This window comes from Mus caroli, unplaced genomic scaffold (assembly GCF_978045245.1).
Source record: "Mus caroli unplaced genomic scaffold, Mus_caroli_1 scaffold_4, whole genome shotgun sequence".
In the NCBI taxonomy this organism is placed as follows: Eukaryota; Metazoa; Chordata; class Mammalia; order Rodentia; family Muridae; genus Mus; species Mus caroli.
Window position 1 is genome coordinate 152,012,485 of NW_028227259.1, and position 20,792 is coordinate 152,033,276.

A 20,792-nucleotide genomic window follows, 5' to 3' on the forward strand; every position below is an offset into this window, starting at 1 on the left:
ACCTTAAGGGTTATAGCCAAGTATTCTTACAAGTTGAGAAGTTTAAGTTTGCAGAGTTTGGCCTTTTTTATGTGAAAAGTTAGGTATAGCAGCCGGGGCATGAAGCTTGAACGATTTTATCTCGAATTTTATCTCGCCTGTTAGCTTATCAGTGTTCTGTGGAAGGAAAGTACAGGTCACTTGGTTTTAAGTTATGTATCAAGGTACAGAAATGTTTTAAGTTATGAGAATATTCCTGTTATACACCCATGAATAGTTCCAGGATGACCACACAACCACCATGTCTCCTCACCCCCTGACACACTGGCATCTCTGGGTTCTGATATCCAGGTGTTTCTTTAGAACACTGACCACAAGGCAGCCCGCCCTTGGTCCATGGAGACCTGTTCTGGGACCTCCATTGGATGTCTGAAACTGTGGGTAGTATCTAACTCTGTCATACTAGGTTTATTCCCTCAAGACATAATGCCTGTGATACTTAATTTAATTAGGCAAAGTCAAAGGCTAACAGCAATAGCTGATAATAAACTGAAGCAGTTGCTGCAATATCCTGTAATAAAGTCCTCTGACTGGGTTTCAAGACAAGACACTGTTTGTGGACTCTGAGCACAGGTGACTAAGCCATTGAGTTGAAATGATGTAGAGACGGGTAGATAGAGCAAGAAGAAAGGACATGGTGGTTGTGCGATCATCCTGGAACATGTTCCTTTCTCATGACGCAAACTTTGAGGACATGAGACAGCCACACTCACTGGGCCAGCAGTTGAGATCCTCAAAATATAGGCCACTCAAGTAGGTTTCTGCTCAGCCAAGAAGCCGTCTATTGCCCCTCCACTGTAAGATCATCCTGTCTAGTCTCAATGGCAGCCACTGTAGGCCGTTCAGGTGAGGACAGGCAGTATAGATGCATGCTTGCCGTTGCTTTGCCATGTTGGGATCTTATACAGGGCCTGGCATCTGGTATGCAAGTGCTGTGCCACTATGTCCAGTCCGTCTGCATAATATAGAAAGGCCAGAGTCCAGCCTCATGTTCCTGAGGCTCACCTTCCTCGCCTGTCACGTGGGAAATGAAGAGCCACTTTACAGGGTCACTATCAATGCCATACGTTGATAGGGAATGAGCTTTGTAAACATAGGTGGTTTTTCCCAGATTATAGAAAAGTCACGGCATCTTTATCATTATGTATGAAAACGGAGAAGTCTGGTAAAGGGCCCGGGGAGACATCCAGGTAAAGTGCTTGCCTTGCAAACAGAAAGCCCTGCGTCCAGTCCCTCAGACACCATCTGAAAAGCCTGCTGTGTTGGTGTGAGTTGGAATCCCAGTTGGCCAGCCAGCCCAGGCTCCTTGCAGAGCCCCAGAGCAGAGGACAACCATTCTTAAGAATCTAAGGTGGGTGGTGATTGAGCATCAGCAGCTGCAGTTGTCTTACACAGGTACAAACAAATGCACCTGCATGGGGAACAAAGGATAGAAACAAGAGAATCGGCTTGAAGGGTGCACGGGCCAACACTTCCATCTGTTTGCAGGTTTAGCTTAGGAACCAGAGAGGAGCGGTTACTTCACAAATCATTAGAGTTGGAATTTAAACAGTCCTTGCAAATAAAAATAAAGAAATTGTAGCCTTCACATTTAGTTCTGCAAACATTTACCAAGCATGCAATGAGCAGAGACTGTCCCTGTCCTCAAGGAGATCTACCAGGAAAGAAATAAATATGGTCTTGGGCTGGAGAGATTGCTCAGTGGTTAGAGCACTGGCTCCTCTTGCAGAGGACCTGGGTCCAGCTCCCATCCCCATGTGGCGGTTCACGACCATCTGGAATTCTAGTTCCAGGAAGTGTAGCACCCTCTTCTGGCCTCCATGAGCACTGCGTGCAAATGGTGTACAAGACCCTCTGTGGAGCTCCTGCAGAGCACACTTGGTTTACGAGACAGGGCAGGCACACACTTAAAAATCTCTTTAAAAATACATTGGAGAATGCTAGGTGGAATTCTTGTTTATACAAAGGGTTTGGAAGCCCTGCCGAGACTTGGGGGGCGGACGGGCTACATGTCAAGAACCCTGGGCACACAGGGAAAGCAGGGATTTTTGGCTGAGACAGTTTTACAAAAACACGAAAGAAGGGAATGAGTCAAAAGTGTAAAAAGGAGAGGAGGTGGTGTTTGGGGGGACAAGGATGGATCTAGATATGGGTATGGGGGTGTGTGATGTGGGGTGGGGTCACATGCTTGTCCGATTATTCCTCTATAAGCAACAGTTGCTGGAAAAGATAAGATCTGTGTTTTAGAAACATCCTTCTCAGAACAGTGTGGAGCCTGAGAAGGGGGAGGGAAGAAAGATCAGGGGCGGAAGCCCAGCCAGGGTGTGTGGACTGTGACAGCCTTCTGCCATGCCACAGGGTGAGAACAGGCTATATAAGGTGTGCCTTTATACCACACTGAGCTGTCAGCTCAGTTTAAAGTTTAAGACAATTGTATTTATAATCTGATTTTCTACCCACTCCCTTCATTACACATAAAAACATCGTCAGGCTTGTCAGTGAATAAAATACTAGGGAAAATGAAAACTACATATTTTAAAAGATACTTCTGTTCAAGGACTTTTCATTCCATTAGTAGAGCCTTGACAGGCTCTTAAAACATCAGTCAAGTATGGGAAGAACTAGAAATGCCTGAAACATTATTTCAACAGTGATTATCCTGAATAAAAATTCCTCATTATGTCTTCAAAATCCCTGAGAGGCCAGCAAGCCCATTGTGCAGACGGAGAGACTGAGGTCAGAACTCCTTAATCACATGGGAGCATGCCAGTGAAGTTATTTAAGTTTTAGCAAGGTTCACAAGCCTTCCTTGGCTCTTCACGGAGTTTCTCTGGTCCATGGAGAAGTGAGCATAGTAGATGCTGGGCCTGTTCTCTGTAGAACACAGTGTGCTGCAGGGTGATCCCAAGAAGCAGCAGAGCTGGGTGCTTTCCGACTCACTTGGGTTCGGAGACAGGGTTTTGTCCCGTGGATTGCTGATGAAATGCTGATTGTGGAGTTTATATTCTTCAGGAGTTGCGCAGAGGGACGTATGCATTGCTGAGACTGTCATTAGTCTGATGTGTGCTCACTGCATAGGGACGTGTGCATTGCTGCTAACTGTCGTTAGTCTGATGTGTGCTCACTGCATAGGGACGTGTGCATTGCTGCCGACTGTCACTAGTCTGATGTGTGCTTACTGCATAGGGACGTGTGCATTGCTGCCGACTGTCACTAGTCTGATGTGTGCTCACTGCATAGGGACGTGTGCATTGCTGCCGACTGTCGTTAGTCTGATGTGTGCTCACTGCATAGGGACGTGTGCATTGCTGAGACTGTCGTTAGTCTGATGTGTGCTCACTGCATAGGGACGTGTGCATTGCTGAGACTGTCACTAGTCTGATGTGTGCTCACTGCATAGGGACGTGTGCATTGCTGCTAACTGTTGTTAGTCTGATGTGTGCTCACTGCATAGGGACGTGTGCATTGCTGCCGACTGTCGTTAGTCTGATGTGTGCTCACTGCATAGGGACGTGTGCATTGCTGCTAACTGTCGTTAGTCTGATGTGTGCTCACTGCATAGGGACGTGTGCATTGCTGCTAACTGTTGTTAGTCTGATGTGTGCTCACTGCATAGGGACGTGTGCATTGCTGAGACTGTCGTTAGTCTGATGTGTGCTCACTGCATAGGGACGTGTGCATTGCTGCTAACTGTTGTTAGTCTGATGTGTGCTCACTGCATAGGGACGTGTGCATTGCTGCCGACTGTCACTAGTCTGATGTGTGCTCACTGCATAGGGACGTGTGCATTGCTGAGACTGTCACTAGTCTGATGTGTGCTTACTGCATAGGGACGTGTGCATTGCTGCTAACTGTCGTTAGTCTGATGTGTGCTCACTGCATAGGGACGTGTGCATTGCTGCCGACTGTCACTAGTCTGATGTGTGCTTACTGCATAGGGACGTGTGCATTGCTGCCGACTGTCACTAGTCTGATGTGTGCTCACTGCATAGGGACGTGTGCATTGCTGAGACTGTCGTTAGTCTGATGTGTGCTCACTGCATAGGGACGTGTGCATTGCTGCTAACTGTTGTTAGTCTGATGTGTGCTCACTGCATAGGGACGTGTGCATTGCTGAGACTGTCGTTAGTCTGATGTGTGCTCACTGCATAGGGACGTGTGCATTGCTGCCGACTGTCACTAGTCTGATGTGTGCTCACTGCATAGGGACGTGTGCATTGCTGCCGACTGTCACTAGTCTGATGTGTGCTCACTGCATAGGGACGTGTGCATTGCTGAGACTGTCACTAGTCTGATGTGTGCTCACTGCATAGGGACGTGTGCATTGCTGAGACTGTCACTAGTCTGATGTGTGCTCACTGCATAGGGACGTGTGCATTGCTGCCGACTGTCACTAGTCTGATGTGTGCTCACTGCATAGGGACGTGTGCATTGCTGCCGACTGTCACTAGTCTGATGTGTGCTCACTGCATAGGGACGTGTGCATTGCTGAGACTGTCACTAGTCTGATGTGTGCTCACTGCATAGGGACGTGTGCATTGCTGCCGACTGTCACTAGTCTGATGTGTGCTCACTGGGTTCTTCGTGGATGAGGAGTGTATAGCTTCCCTCTTCCCAGCCAATGCTCTTGACGCAGCTGCAAAAACAAACAAGAATTTGGAATGGGTTAAGAGATACATAAGTTACCAAGATTCTGTCTTTCCAGCCCATATGTGGCTTTTAATAAATTACTCAAGTTCTATGTAGCAGGTTTATCCTGGCATCTTGAACCCACTGATTTGTTACATATAGTGTTCTGAAAATTAATAAACTTGAGATTTTTCCTCTCTCCTACACTCTCAAGATACTCAGTTATTTTGCTGTGGAATCTTAGAGTCCCATAAAATGACTCCTCTATGTCTGTGACCTAAGGCCACCACCCCCAACTAGTTCTCAACAGCCAATGGCGCTGTCTCATTTTAAGTTCTCAAGTTATTGACAGGTGTATTCATGACCGATAATTCTTGAGAAAAGCATCCTCTGAAGCCAATGTCAAGAGCCTGTGTCACTTTGCTGGTAGAGGTAGACGATTCATTCAACCCATAGCCCTTTGATGGAACGAGAGCTACCTACCATAGACTGATGGCTGGGAGGACCAGGAGGCCAGCGGACAGCAGGAAGATGAAGCCAGGGTACCAGGCAACAGTGGCTGAGTAAATCCCACTATACGCAGAGGTCGAAGTGACTCCAGCCAGCGTCTCTAAGAAAGCTATACAAGCAAACAAAGCGCCTGTTTGGGGCAGAGGCGTGGAGGGAGAAAGAAGAGGAAAAGGCAGAGTTACAGAACAGTCAAAAGGGAACAGAGAGAACTTGTTCCCTGAAAACAGCAACAGGCGATGCCTTGGCGAACAAAAGCCATCCCCTCAATATCCTTGAGAAGGTGCTGGGATGTGACTCGGGTGTCAGAGCGCTTGTGCTAGCCAGGTGTGGTGGCACACACTCCTATGGTGCTCAGGATCAGAAACTCAAGGCCCTTCTTGAGAGCCTGACTCAACAACAACTCCATACCCTCATCCCCCCAAAGTCACCAATGCGTTTTGCAGATGAACACTCTGAGCCAAGGTGCTCCCTATGGACCTGTTGGGAGAGATGTTGAAAACCCCAAATAGCTGAGCTCCGATGTCCACAGGGGAACGCCGACAAAGGTACCAGCAGCTGACTCATTTGGAGACAGGAGTGTCTCCAACCCAGCCTCAAGCTAACCCTTCACGTTAGACAGACATCTAGCCACAGATAGAAAACTCCTGTGTGGACATTTACGTATCTCCGGTCTGAGCTCCAGCTCTGTCAATTCCACACACACATCTGTTCTGCTTCTGTGAGGTCCTCAGGGGCCCAGCTGTCCTGGTGCATGGTAACCAATTGATAAACGTGTTAAGTAAGCAAACAAAGGTTTAACTCTGGACTCTGCTCACCAGTCACCCAGTAGCATGTAGATAGACTGCCCTCGTGGTTTATGGTGATGCGCAGAGTTGGTTTAACTGGATTTCCTACTTGCTTAGTTACAATATTTTGTTTGTGTTTCTTGCTATTCCTGGGAATACCACTACAGTACAAAACCCTGACTGTACACTGCTGGTTCTGAGACACAAAGAAATCTATCCATTCTCTTAAGGTAAATAGGTCAGGCTGGGTGCCGTCTGTCTACTGCAGTACGCTATTACAGAATCGTATTGATTTGATGCTTGACCTCTCTGGGCAATCCAGTGTGTTGAATAAGCTGGAACAAATACATCCAGAGTGAGTATAGACTTAAAAAATAAATCAAGTGGGCTGGAGTAATGGCTCAGTCAAAAGCACTAGCTGCTCTTTTGGGGGTCCTGAGTTCAATTCCCAGCACCCACATGGTGGCTCACAACCATCTACAACTGTAGTCTCATAGGATCAGATGACTTCTTTGGTGTCAGATAGATGTGTATCAGATAAAACATCCCATGTACATAAAATAAATAAATCTTTAAAAAATAATTATAGCCCGGCAGTGGTGGTGCATGCCTTTAATCCCAGCACTTGGGAGGCAGAGGCAGGCAGATTTCTGAGTTCCAGGCCAGCCTGGTGTACAGAATGAGTTCCAGGACAGCCAGGACTACACAGAGAAACCCTGTCTCAAACAAAACAAAACAAAACAAAAACCAAAAATAATAAATAAAATAAGTTAAAAAAAGTATAAAGAAAATCAAGCCACTCAGAAGTCAGAACCATCTTATTGTATCCTGATTCCTACTCGCTGTGAGTTTGTGCGTGTCCCCAAAGCAAGACAGCAACTATAGGTCAGAAGACCTAAAAACACAGGAATTTTCAGAAACATTACCAAAATGCTATTTTCTCTCCCTTCTGGTTTTTCAGACATATCCTCTCTCAGTGAGCTTTGCCCTGGCCTCTGAACGCTCAGATTTCAGCTAGCAGACAGTGGTTGCACCTGGTGGCCTCTGTGGTCTGTCCCCCCTCTCTTGATCACTCTAAAATTCATCATATTTTCACAAAGTAACCTTTTTTTTTTAAAAAAAGAAATACAGCATTGGGACTATATTGAGATATTGAAATTTGGCCACTATCTAAAATACTTGTTAGTTCAGGGATAGGAACAAGATAATTATTATAATTATTCCTTTTAGATTTATTTATTTTATGTATATTAATGTTTGGCCTGTGGCTGTGTATGCACCATATGCATACCTGGTGCCTATGGAAGCCAGAAGAAGGTGTTAGATCCCCTGGAACTGGAGTTTACAGATGGTTCTGAGCCACCATTTGGGTGCTGAGACAGAATCCAGATCTGACAAGAGCAGCCAGTGCTCTGAACTGCTGAGCCATCTCTCGGCCCCTTAACTAAATTATTTTCTTTTGTTGTTATTCCTTTGGTGTCCCATCAGAGGAACCACTGAGGAAGTCAAGAACGCAGGTCTGTTTGTCCATGGCATCTTTATAGAATTTTCTGTTCCTAAGTGCTCTCTAGATAACTGTGGTGGTTTGAATATGCTTGGCCCATGGGATGTGGCACTAGTGGGTGTGGCCTCATTGGAAATAGGTGTGGCCTTGTTGGAGGAAGTGTGTCACTGTGTCGGCCAGCTTTGAGGTCTCCTAGTGCTTAGTCTCCACCCACTGTGGAATGAGAGTCTCTGCCAGGCTGCCTTCGGCTCAAGATGTAGAACTCCCAGCTCCTCCTCCAGCACCATGTCTGCCTGGACACTGCCATGTCCCCACCGTGATGACAATGGACTGAACCTCTGAATCTGTAAGCCGGTCCCAATTAAACATTTTATGTGTAAGAGTTGTGTGGTTACGGTGTCTCTTCACAGCAATAGGACCCCAAGACCAGCTCCATCACAACGTAGTCTGTGAAGACCTTCGAGGAAGGCAAAGCTTCCGCTTACAGGCAGCCAAGAGCCGGTCACCATGTTTTAAACCTGAGTGAAGTACGCAGTTTTCCCTAGCATTGACTAAGCAGACACAAACGCAAGTGCACTATGAGGAGTGGTTCACTGATACTCTGTAAGAACACTCGTTCAAGGCTCAAATACAAGACACAAAAAGTACCTAAGTCTGATGATAGTCCTAGAATACCGAGGGAGGACAGCGCCGCAGACACCAGCACCCACTTACAGCTTTCCTTATCTACCCTGTGTGGTAATTCTCTACCCGCACCTCCACAGCTCCCGTCTTCTGTGCTCCCGTCTGCCACTGGGGCCTTCCCTGCTGGCCACCTTGCACTCGGTCAAGGGAAAAGCAGCAGCAGTGGGCTTTGGTGTGTCTTCTCTGGGCCCCTCTGTCTGGGGCCCCTCTCTGGCTGCCTCGACAAGGCCCATCCTCTGTATGACATTGCATGGAATTCCCTGGGCTTGAACCAGCTTTGAGTTTCCAACTTGGTCTCAGGTGAAAGCCCAGAAGAAAGCATTTCTGGGGCCCAAGGCGAGAATGTAACTGAGGGTTACTATCACCTTCTAAGCATAGATGGCCCTCCATACACATGGGCTTCAACATCTAAAGGTTCTGCCAACTACCCATCAAATCTACAGTTAGGCTCTAAACACACAAGACAGCTTTTTCTTGTCATTATTCTCTAAACAGTAAACAGTAAAATTACTATTTAAATATTTGTATCATCTTAGATATTACAGGTCATCTACAGATGAAGAAAGCCTAAGGTTATGTATAAATTATATGTAGATAATTATCCAGCTTAAAGTTGGTTTAACTATTTTCATGGATTTTTTTTGGTCAGTGTGCAATATAATAAGCTTGACTGAACTTTTCATATGTACGCCACTGTTTCTTAGCTAAAAGAAAAACCCACAAAGGATATAGTATGCTGTGTCTTTCTACTAGGGAAGGCTAGATGCAATAAATGGAATTCCCAGGCTTTTCAAGAGTTCCATTTAGAAACTAGAGAGCAGTGAGCGAGCTGTCCAATGACTGCAGCCTACTCCGTTTGACTTCCCCTCAAGGTCCGGCTCAGAAGGATCATTTGCCACTCAGTGTCAATACCTTTGTACAACAAGGTCAGGGCAGTCCTACCTATGAGGAGTCCCCACTGGTCCCCACTTCGGTGGGGGCTGGGCACAGTCCATGGGAGAGGGTCATCCAGGCACTCAATGGACATGAACCAGAGCGACCCCGGTGGCCAGACTGCAGCTGGAGTGTAGGGGAGCTGAAAGTGCACAGTGGGGAAAATCCCTTGGCTCCAAGGTCTCCTTTCTTCTTCTGGCTGAGACAAGGCCAGAGAAGCCTCCTAAGGCAGGGTCCCCAAGCAGGGCCCCTCCACCTGAGTATTGAAGGTGCTTCCTTCAAAAGGAGGCCCTGGCCAGAAAGAGGTAGGCTACTCAGAAGCTTCGAGCATCAACTGTAATGATTGCAGTTGGTACATCTGTTGCAGGCTTTAAAGCAAACTCACCTTGCTCAGTCGAGTGGACCACCTTTGACAGCATGGACCTCAGGATGGAAAGTGGCATGATGGTGAAAATGAACGGGATCCTGACTGAGAGAAATAAATGACACAGTCAAACCAGGCTGAGTCGGGGTCCTTGTACCTAGGTACTCCCTCCTAGGAACACCCTGACTCACTGCGGCTGAAGATCCAGCTGACTGCAGCGTTACCTAATAGATCTGAGGCTTCCTTTATTCTAGAATTCGGGGTTTGGTCCTACAAATGGTATTCATGGACATTTTCATACAAGTGTGTCCAGTCTGCGTATATGGTCCAGATGAGACCCACCTGCCTATTTTTCTAATGATGTAATAACTTATTTAGCAAGTTTTGACTACTAATTAGCTTTTACTCATTTTAAAAATATTATTTTCATTTTTGGTGTGTGTGTGTGTGTGTGTGTGTGTGTGTGTGTGTATGTCCCATGTATATGTATATGCCAGACGAATGTGCTAGATTCCCTGGACCAGGTGGTCCTGAGCCTGGGAACTGAACTTAGGTCCTCTGAAGGGCTGTGCCTGCTCTTAACTGAGGAGAGGTCCCTGTAGCTCCTTTTCTATGTTTTTTATTTTTATTTTATATGTTTTATTTTGGCATTTGGGGGACTTTTATCCCCTTACTGTAAAGATTCCTTTATAGGTAAGCTGACTCTTTATTGTCCTGTTGGTTCAGTTTTTGGCTGGAAACTGTGAACACAATTGCCTCTGCTCTTAAATTTTATACATATATTAAAATGTGTGTGTGTGTGCTGCCCTTACTAATTTAGAACTTACTATGTAGACCAGACTGCCCTCAAACTCACATGTACACCCTGACCCCTACCTCTGCCTCCCAAATTCTATTCTTTTTTTTTTTTTCCAGGCTGGCATCGAACTCAAAAATCCGCCTGCCTCTGCCTCCCAAGTGCTAGGATTAAAGGCGTGCACCACCATGCTCGGCGGCATTTTCTTTTGCAAATAACATATTTACATTTTCCAGAGTATTTGCATGCATATGTTGACTATGGTCTTGGCCCTCTTCATGAAACAGGGGCATAGCTCCCACTGTCTAAAAGGCACTGCACTAAGTGCTCTCTTGTTCTCCAAGATTCAGTGTAAAACCCTCTGAATGGAGCATTCCTGTGCCCATCAGCGGAAGGGCTCAGAGGAACAAACATGCCAAGGTCACCCAGCGATATAGGAGGAAGTCAAGTCTTATTCTGATTCTTCAAACTGTTTCTCTGGCAAGAGATAAGGATGTGATACCTTCGTGGTAGAGACGACTGACTTGGACCAGGATTCTCTATTACAGCTCCATAACCCTTTCCAAGGTAGCATTCAAAGGAGCACTCATTTAAGTGGAAGCTCCACTCAGGGACTGAACCGCACACAAAAAATGTCCCTCAACGTACTTTTGGCAAATATGCAAATTTGGAAAATCTTGTTGATTCTGAGAATTTGTCATAACTTGGTAAATCTGGCATTCTGATTGTTGACTTCTGGCAAGCTAGCTGTTTACTTGCAATAGAATGGGTTCGTAGAGAGCTTTGTGTTGAGTGTAAACCCCTCCCCCTAACAGACTGAATTCATTTTCCATAAAAATCAGACACATTTGCAACTTACCTAAAAACATCATTAGAGTGGTCCTGGTGAAAGCAGACAGTGTCATCCCCACCATGGTGGTAAAAATGCCAATATAGGCAATGTGAATATCCTTCAAACAATAAGAAAATAGCCAGATGCCTAGGAAACTACTTAAGAAGGAGACACTGCCCAGGGCTGACCCATAGCCTATGTAAACCTCATTCCAGCAGAGCGGAGGGCCCAGCTCATAAAGTGTAAAAATTGGGGTGATTCCGATTATCACAAAGAAATAAATGACGAGGGTAAAAATCAGCAGACAAAGCAAAGCCTGCCGCTTACTGGAACCATTTTTAAAAAGCATGTAAGTCCGGTAAAATAGGTCCTTGAGGCTTTCAATACATGACATAGTCACAATCTGAGATGAAGACTCCTTTATGGGATCATTGAGGAAAAATAAAATGTAGGTCAGGTTGACTATAAGAACTACAGCAGTAATGAAATAGGACCACACAAAACCCAGTTCTTGGATAAAATAGCCAGATGACAGGCCTGTTAGCCCAGTAACGACTCCAAGCATGAAATCCAGGATGGCTATCCGGATGATTCTATGCTTGTATTCTTTCTGCTGATCCACAATGTAGGCGAAGCAAGCTCCCCAGAACGTGGTGTAATTCCCAAAGAGGGCGCCAATAAAGGTGGATGCTATCAGAAGCTGGAGAGGAAGGTCAAAGTAGGACATCACGCACAGCCAAGTGTTGGTACCCAGAGAGCCAAGAGATGACAGGACCATGGGAAGTTTCCGTCCGTGGTTGTCGCTGCTCGCTAAAAGCATGAAGGTAGACACCAGACCAGGAATTAAGGCACTCATTTCCACCTGCAGGTTGAAGAGAGATGCCTTTTTCTGAACTTCCTGCAAGGACAAACACAAAGGGTTGACAGATACAGTGACCGTAAAAAGACTGCAGTGTTGTCTCGGGTTATGAGCGGGAGGCCCCGGGTATGTCAGGGAATGGTGCCGATTAAGTTTTCACGTGGTTCATAAAGCACACATTAGAAGGTAACACACCCACACTTCATCATGAGACCCCCACACCATGCAGGGTAGAGAGTCAAAGCTACAAAGAGAAAAATGTGTGCCTGGTGTGTCTGTCTATACAATGGACATATGCATGTCACAGACGCTGGTGTTGGCAATAGAATGGTATTCTCCCACTCCCACCGCACCCCACCCCATCTCCATAAACCATTTGCACTGAGACACCATTGTGACTCCTGTTCAACACACTCAGTGATGATGACTGTTGCTGTGATGTGTCTTCTTGCCTAGGCTACAGGAGCGAGGCAAACATATACACTTCGTGTCTATTTGCTTGGTAGTTGTCTTAGTTAAGGTTTTAATGCTGTGAGCAGACACCATGACCAAAGCAACTCTTATAAGGACAACATTTAAGTGGGGCTGGCTTACAGGTTTAGAGAGGTTCAGTCCATTATCATCAAGGTGGGAACATAGCAGTGTCCAGGCAGACATGGTGCAGGAGTAGCTGAGAGTTCTACCTCTTCATCTGAAGGCTACTAGTGGAAGACTGGCTTCCAGGCAGCTAGAATGAGGGTCTTACAGCCCACACCCACAGTGACACACCTACTCTAACAAGGCCACACCTCCTAATAGTGCCACTCCCTGGGCCAAACATATTCAAACTATGACAGCAATCTCTAACTAGGTGGACCTCTGCTCCCCCTTCATCTTTGTGTCCACTGATCGAACTCATGAGAATAGATTCCTTCATTAGCTAAAGAAGCAATGAGATAGATCCAGAAGAAGAGTCTTGCATTGCTTAAGACAGTCGCAGCCATGGACCAAGAATATGATGACAATAGACAAGAGGCCATGTGTGCACAAGGACACACACTTGGGGAGCTGTGACACTCACTATGGCAGCCATTTGATGGGAAGAATTTGGGGCTATTTAAATACATTATGTGGGGCTGGAGATATTGCTCAGTGGTTAGAAGCACTGGCTGTTCTTGCAGAGGACCCTGGTTTGATTCCCAGCATCCACATGGTGATACCTAACTCTTGTAACTCCACTTCTAGGGCATCCAGCATCTTTTTCTTGCCTCCACAGGTACCTAGGTATGTACACAGTGCACAAACATGCATGCAGGCAAAACACCCATACACACACACACTCAATTTAAAAGTCTTTTACAAACATATTATGGGACTTGGAGAGATGTCTCAGCAGTTAAGAGCATTGGCTGCTCTTCCAAAGGACCCGGGTTCAAATCCCAGCACCCACATGGCACTTCACAACTGTCTGTAACTCCAGTTCCAGGGGCTCTGATGCTCTCACATGGAGGCAGAACACAACACCAATGTAAATATACTTTAGTAAATATAGTAAAGGCATATTGTGTTTGCCATGTCTTAGTTTTGTCTGATTCATACACTGGGCATGTTTATAATGTGAAATACTGTCTGTGAAGAGCAAAAGGCCCATGCTGTCGGAGAGAAGCCTGATGATTAATGAGCCTTAAAAAAAAAAAAATTGAGTGTTTTTCCTGCCCCACTATAACCTAACCTACAGTTGGCCAGACCTTTGTTTTCCTACTCTTGGTGTCACTAGCTCCGAGGACAGTCCTGGGCACACAGGGCAGGCTCTCAGTGGGTACCGAATGAACACATGGCTGAAGGAGATAAGGCCTCTGCCCCTTGCAGGCAGTCGAGGATACTATCAAATGATTGTATCTGTCACCACTTCTTCTGACAGGAGGGAAGTCAAACTTACTTTGATGGGAGGGTTAACACTGAGAGACATCTGAATTGCTCAGTGCAAGGCCTGGGCAGTGTTCAGTACCTAGTCTTGCCTGTTCCATGAGTAGCCATCAGGTAAGTATTTATCGAGTAAATATAAGGCCATCTTTTAACCAATTTCTCAAGCAGGTTTTCCCCTTGGGGTTCCTGTTCCCATTGATACTGGTCCACCCAAGCCTGTCTTCCCCTTTCTTCTGTTAGTTCTCACCCAGTCTTGACCAGCCACAACCTCCTCTGTCGTCTGGGAAAACTGCTTGTTGCTTTTTAAAAAAAACAAAAAAACAAAAAAACAAGATCTTTAACAAGAAAAACTCAAAGAACAGAGTTCCATCTGGAGTCACCACTGCGGGCATAAGAAACAGACTATGGGTCTGGAGAGTGGCTCAGTGGTTAGGAGCGCTGGCTGCTGTTGCAGAGGGCACACATTCAGTTTCCAGCACTTACATGGTGATCCACAGCCATTTGTAACATCAGTCTCAGAGGATCTGATGCCTTCTTCTGCCCTCTGAGCGTACTGTACATCAGACATACACGCAGGCAAAACATCCATACACTTAAAATAAGAACATCTCTTTAAAAAAAATTACCTGAGAAAAGCAGTCTCTGTTATCAGACTCCTGTTATTAATTTACTGCGTGAGAAGTAATTATTTAACAAGGAAAGGGTATTATCAAGTGGTTAGAAACTTCCTTCCTCTACAAAAGTCATCAAACATGGTTAGAAGCCACTTCTTTCCTTCTTAGCCAAAAGTACCAGGGATCCATCCCATAATCAGCTTCCAAACGCTGACACCATTGCATACACTAGCAAGATTTTGCTGAAAGGACCCAGATATAGCGGTCTCTTGTGAGACTGTGCCGGGGCCTAGCAAACACAGAAGTGGATGATCACAGTCAGCTATTCGATGGAACACACGGCCCCCAATGGAGGAGCTAGGGAAATTACCTAAGGAGCTAAAGGGAACTGCAACCCTATAGGTGGAACAACAATATGAACTAACCAGTACCCCGGAGCTCTTGTCTCTAGCTGCATATGTATCAAAAGATGGCCTAGTCGGCCATCACTGGAAAGAGAGGCCCATTGGACTTGCAAACTTTATATGCCCCAGTACAGGGGAACCCCAGGGCCAAAAAGGGGGAGTGGGTGGGTAGGGGATTGGGGGGGTGGGTATGGGGGACTTTTGGGATAGCATTGAAAATGTAAACGAGGAAAATACCTAATAAAAAAATAAATTAAAAAAAAAAAGTACCAACTATGGTGTGAGGTCCCTGTGGAGATTAAGCCTGGGATTAGCACGGAGGTGAGAGTTCTGGTCACAAGGCTCCCAAGAATACAGATGCGCACACTCACATATTGGGGTGATTTGAATAGAAATGGCCCCCATAGACACTTGTTAGTTCCTGTGGTATGTATGTGAGTACATACCATGTGTGTTCTTTTGTGACTGGGTTACCTCACTCAGGATGATATTTCCTAGTTCCATCCATTTGCCTAAGAATTTCATGAAGTCATTGTTTTTCATAGCTGAGTAGTACTCCATTGTGTAAATGTACCATATTTTCTGTACCCATTCCTCTGTTGAGGGGCATCTGGATTGTTTCCAGTTCCTGTGGCTTTGTTGGAGGATGAGTGTCAGTGGGGATGGGCCTATAGGTTTCAGTAGCTCAAGCCTGGCCTAGTGACTCTCTCTTCCTGCTGCCTGCTGATCCAGATGTAGAACTCTCAGCTCCTCCAGCACCATGTCTGCCTGTGTGCCACCACGCTTCCCACCGTGACAATAATAAACTTAATCTCTGAACTGTAAGCCAGTCCCAATGAAATGTTTTCCTTGATAAGAGGTGCCATGGGGCTGGTGAGGTGGCTCAGTGGTTAAGACCACTCACTGACTGCTCTTCCAAGGGTCCTGAGTTCAAATCCCAGCAACCACATGGTGGCTCACAACCATCCATAATGAGATCTGACGCCCTCTTCTGGTGTGTCTAAAGACAGCTACAGTGTACTTACATATAATAATAAAGAAATCTTTGGGAAAAAAAAAAAAGAGTTGCCATGGTCATGGTATCTGTTCACAGCAATAGAACACTAAGACATACACACACACACATACACATACATATACACATACATATACACATACATATACACGTATGTATGTATGTATGTATGTGTTAATAAAAAGGGTTGGGAAATAAGACTTCCCCTTAAGGCAGTCTCTCAAAATATGGAATATTGGTGCGAGAGCTCAATTTATTCTTTAATTATTTTTAGTTTTTGAGACAAGTTCTCCTTATATAGCCCGAGTTGGTCTTGACCTTGTAACCCTCTGCTTCTCTCTCTCCCTGGTGCTGGGATGTTCAGTAATAATAAATAGGGTTTATTATGACATATTTGGCGGTGACAAAGATTGAACCCAAGGCTTTGTGCATGCCAAGTAAGCCCACTGTCGTTAAGCTATATCCTCAGCCCTTGGATTTTTGAGAAAGAGTGTCTTACTGAGTTTCCCAGGTTGGCTTTGAACTTATGATCTTCCGGCCTCTGTCTCCTGGGGGCTAGAATTACAGGCAGTGCACCACCATTCCAAGTTTAGTTAAGGTTATTCTTCTTTCTACACCCCGATATGTCACATGCTAGCACATAGGCACCTGTGGGTGTATTTGCTATTGGGATGTGTCATAGTCTGCTTTAGTTGTCAGCCTGACACACAGTCAGCTTGGAGGAGGGAACCTCAAAGGAGGAGCTGCCTCCACCAGACTGGCCTGTGGCCATGTCTGTGTGCATTTTTCTTGATTGTTGTTTGTGAGGGAGGGCCCAGCCCACTGTGGGTGGCACCATTCCTAGGCAGCCGGTCCTGACGGCAGAAGAGAGGTAGCTGAGCAAGCTATGGGGAGGATGCCATTAAGAAGTGTTCCCCTGTGGTCTCTGCTTCGGGTTCCTGCCTTGCCTTCTTCCCTCCATGATGGGCTCTAACCTGTAAGCCAGGTAAACCCTCTCCCCTTCCAAGTTTGTTTTTGGTCAGCATTTTATCACAGCAACCGAGATGCAGACTCTGACCAGAAAGACAGACAGCTATGTCCGATCGGGACAGGGCTCCCCTGTCATAATGCACAAGGTCCTTTTACACATAATGGCACTTGGGGCCAGGTGATAAGAAAGGAATCTTGTTTTTCTAGTACTCTCCCAGGGCTGGCTCCTCATTTTTTATTTTTTATTTTTTTGTTTTTCGAGACAGGGTTTCTCTGTGTTGCCCTGGCTGTCCTGGAACTCACTCTGTAGACCAGGCAGGCCTCGAACTCAGAAATCCACCTGCCTCTGCCTCCCGAGTGCTGGGATTAAAGGCATGTGCCACCACACCCGGCTCTCATTTTTTAAGGTGATCAGTATACAAACTCCTAGCCCCGTATTTGGAAATGGAGAGACCAAGATCATACAACAGAGCCAGTTGCTAGTAATGGAAGCTCTGAGTAGGAGAGAAAGCTTTCAGACTGAGATGGAGGACGGTATTCTCTGCGAAGTCATGCAAGGACAGCATCTTGAAAGGGCCCAGAAGGAAGCGATGCAGACAAAAATGAGGCTGTCAGCCTCCCTTTATGTCCTGTCCTGTCCTGTCCTGTCCCAGCCGTGGCCAGCAAGGTAGGGTTGGGCAGGGGAATAGGGATGGGGTGGGGTGGGGCAGCGGTTTCTACTTCCCCACTCTTAGGGAAAGCACCCAAGATCTGAGGGCACCAACTTTGGGGAACAAGACTTGGAGTATGAATAGTCTCTTGGCTGGGCTGATGGTGCCTCACACTTTTAACTCCAGCACTCGGGAGGCAGAAGCAAGTGGATCTCTGTGAGTTTGAGGCCAGCCTGATCTACAGAGCAAGTTCCAGGACAACCACAGCTACACAGAGAAACCCTGTCTTTCAAAATAACAAAACAAAAACCAAAATAAAACACAACAACCCCCCAATAGTCACTTGAATGTTAGTCCATTTGAAAACAAAAAAGGAAAAGAAACATCAAATTGGAAGTTTGCCTTAAAGCAAAAAGAGACCACACTGCTCTATGCAGTGTGTGTGTGTGTGTGTGTGTGGGGGGGGGGTGTTGGTCAACAACTAGTGCTGGAGGAGCCAACACTGGCCTTCCTTCAGCGTAGAACACAAACAGGTACTTCCCTCCCAGGCTCCCCCCATACTGCAGCAGGGGGCTTGCCCCGGCACCCGGGGAGGGCTGGAAACAATCCCTGACTCCATCTCAGAAAGGATGAGCTCCTGGAACCTTCTCAATCCCGGGAAAGATGGATCTTGAAACATTTTTCTTTTAAGATCTGAGGAATCCAGCCTAGGCTCTTGGACATCATAGTCATGTGATCTAGTACTTAGCTTCTTCCATCTGTCTGTCTGTCTCTCTACCTACCTCTATCGATCAATCGATTTACCTATCTGTCTGTCTGTCTATCTATCGAGCCATCCTTCTGCCCCTTTATTGTTATTTCCTTGAGACAGGGTAGCCCAGGTTGATCTTGAACTCCCGACCCTCCTCCAGCCTCCTGAGTGCTGTATTACAGGCCTGAGCAGACTTTGTAGAGGGCAGTGAACCACTGGTGAGGCCCTTATGACTCTTTATGGCTGTGCTGTCCCCATGGCTGGTTTGAATGCTCTATTCCAAGAAAGCTCTCCTCAGCAAGAGGGCATGAGTGAGGGCAGGCCTTGGCCATGCAGGTGAACTTTGCCCCAACCACTTCTACCTGCTACCTTTCGGCTGCTGTGGGGGCACCTCAGGCCTTCCCATGGGCACTCTCTGCGGGTCCTCACCCCAGGCTCATTTGTGGGTACAGAGAGACCCTTCGATCAGGGAAGGGTCTTGTCTTGTCTGTGTGGGTGAAGGCAGGGCCAATCTTTTGTTGCCACCAAATATGCCTAATGAGCGAGCAAGTGAGCACAATTTTGAGCTTGCAAACGCAGCCCTGTAGAGAAACAGCTGATGTCTCCTGAATCCTGCTTGACAAAGCCTGCCTCATGAGAATGATGAGAATTATGACAAAGCTCTTGTCAGATACACACAGAACGGAGGGAGTCCCCACTATGTCTAGCTAAACGGTTTTAGGATACTGAGAGCTAAAGTAAGCCCTCGCCAGTCCAGATGTGAATGCAGGACTCAACTCCAGGGAGCCCAGTTTATCTTATCTAAGGCAGCCTCCTGACCTCAACAAATGCTGCCCCGCCCCCATGGGAGGCAGCTGACTCTGGTCCAGTTTTTCAGACTTTTGTTTTGTTTTCAAGAGACATACGAAGAGTGGGTGAGATTGTAGTGAGATTTCCTAAGGATAAAAGAGTTGGTCCCACAAGGCGGGTGGGGGTGGGGACAGGGGTGGAGGTGTATTACAGAGTTAGAAAGAGCCAGATTAAAGGTGTCAAGAGGAACTATTAACCGAAATAAGAACGGAGAGAAGGCGGCTTAATTTCATTTTGTGTGTTTTGTGTGTGTGTGTGTGTGGTCACACCTTGGAAAGCCTCTTTGGTTTGGAACCTGTTTCCATTCCCTGTTGACTCCAGGATGGGAGGTTTTCATTTTAATTTCTTACCTCCCGGAATGCAAAGATGGGGCTGCTTTTGTTTTGGTCACACTCAGAGCCATTGCTATTGGAAGCAAAGGTGTAGTTACCGGTTTCCTCCCAGATCCTCCGGTACACGTACTGCGCTGTCAGCGGGGTGGTCAGAGTCATAGCAAACGCGTTCAGGAGAATGGCGGGCTCTATGAATGAAATCTTCATATTGCTCAAGTGGGCAGGTCGAGTCTATTGCAGGGCGGGGAGCGGGAGGAGAGAAACGGGGCGGGGGGGGGGATAGAAATCATCAGTTGATTTTTTTATCCCAGAGGCTAAATTCTCAAAAGTGGGGAAGTTGGAACAATGTGTCATAAACAATCATGAGCAAGCAAAAAGAGTTCCAGATTTCTGAGAGAGTGCTCTTGCCGGGAGAGGGTACCCTAGTTCTCTCCGAGGAGCGGGGCCTCTCCGGACTAAGTCAACCTCCGCCCCCGACTCCGCTTAGCTAAGGCTCACAGTGCTGAGCCGAACCGCACCGGCTGGTTCCCATAAGGTAAACAATGAAGTTACCCGGGGACCCGGAGGTTATGTAATTACTATTATTTTGGCTGCAGGTTAAGGGCCTTGTAAAAAGCAGCTCCCGATCGGAAGGGGAGTTTAGTTTCTGTTTTCGTTTTTAAAACTCACCCCACGGTTACAGTCTTCCTGCTAGGCTAGGCACAGGTGGGACCGTGGTCGGGACTGTGTTCTCGGTTACCCAGTGCGGGGCGCAGCACCCCCGGGTTTTCAGCACGGTTCGCCAGCTGGGGAGAGCCGAAGGAAGGGGCAGCGAGGTGGAGCTAGACCGCAACACGGGGACGTCCCTTGGGACGGGACACTCGAGCGCTGTTAGAAGGCAAAGAGAGATAAGCGCACCTCCCGGACTCTGTTGGCCCTGGACTCAGTCCCCGCCGCTCCCCGCGCCGCCGCACTCTTGGTCTTTGCGCCCTAGTGGTGACTCGGCCGCCGAGCATCATCACACAGCCAAGAGCTGGCAATCTTCGGCCGGAGCTGTCACCCGCTTCCCTAGCTCGCTTGTGATTGGGTCTGGTGGCCGGCGCCCCCGCAGGGATTGGTCTAGCGCAGTGTTATTCTCTTGCACCCGCCCCCGAAGGTTCTGCGGCTGAATCTCCCTGAGTTGCTGGGCAAGTTGGGTGATCCCGGCAGCTCCGCGAAGGTTCTGCATAGCGTATCTGGATAGGACTATTGGTTTTCGCTGAAGCGCCGCGGAGCCATAGGTATCTGAATCGAGAGTTCGAGACTAGCCCAACGACATAACAAGACTCCTGTCCAAAGCAGATAATGATAATAATAATAATAATAATAATAATAATAATAATAATAAGT

At 46.9% G+C, this 20,792-nt stretch overlaps 1 protein-coding gene across 3 annotated transcripts; it reads right to left on the reverse strand.

Annotated features, from left to right (window-relative positions):
• Positions 1 to 1,953: 1,953 nt before the first annotated feature.
• Positions 1,954 to 20,453, reverse strand: Slc46a3 (solute carrier family 46 member 3). 3 transcript variants are annotated; one of them, XM_085837455.1, is made up of 6 exons: positions 20,322 to 20,453; positions 19,443 to 19,655; positions 11,104 to 11,974; positions 9,470 to 9,553; positions 5,152 to 5,308; positions 1,954 to 4,675 (listed from the first exon to the last, which is right to left on the reverse strand). In XM_085837455.1, the coding sequence occupies exons 2-6, from the start codon at positions 19,629 to 19,631 to the stop codon at positions 4,594 to 4,596; spliced, it is 1,383 nt and encodes a 460-aa protein (XP_085693581.1). In that variant the 5' UTR covers positions 19,632 to 19,655; positions 20,322 to 20,453; the 3' UTR covers positions 1,954 to 4,593. The 3 variants fall into 3 exon arrangements, with proteins under 3 accessions (XP_085693581.1, XP_085693580.1, XP_085693582.1); XM_085837454.1 differs by having other exon boundaries at positions 20,094 to 20,453; XM_085837456.1 differs by lacking the exon at positions 20,322 to 20,453 and having other exon boundaries at positions 19,523 to 19,657.
• Between the last annotated feature and the right edge of the window lie 339 nt (positions 20,454 to 20,792).

Excerpts from the sequence above, each read along its gene's own strand:
- Slc46a3 (XM_085837455.1), bottom strand. The coding sequence starts at position 19,631 with ATGAAGATTTCATTCATAGAGCCCGCCATTCTCCTGAACGCGTTTGCT. Across the intron at positions 11,975-19,442 it reads CCATCTTTGCATTCCGGGAG|GAAGTTCAGAAAAAGGCATC; the intron begins GTAAGAAATTAA and ends TTGTCCTTGCAG. Across the intron at positions 4,676-5,151 it reads CTCCCAGCCATCAGTCTATG|CTGCGTCAAGAGCATTGGCT; the intron begins GTAGGTAGCTCT and ends TTGTTTTTGCAG.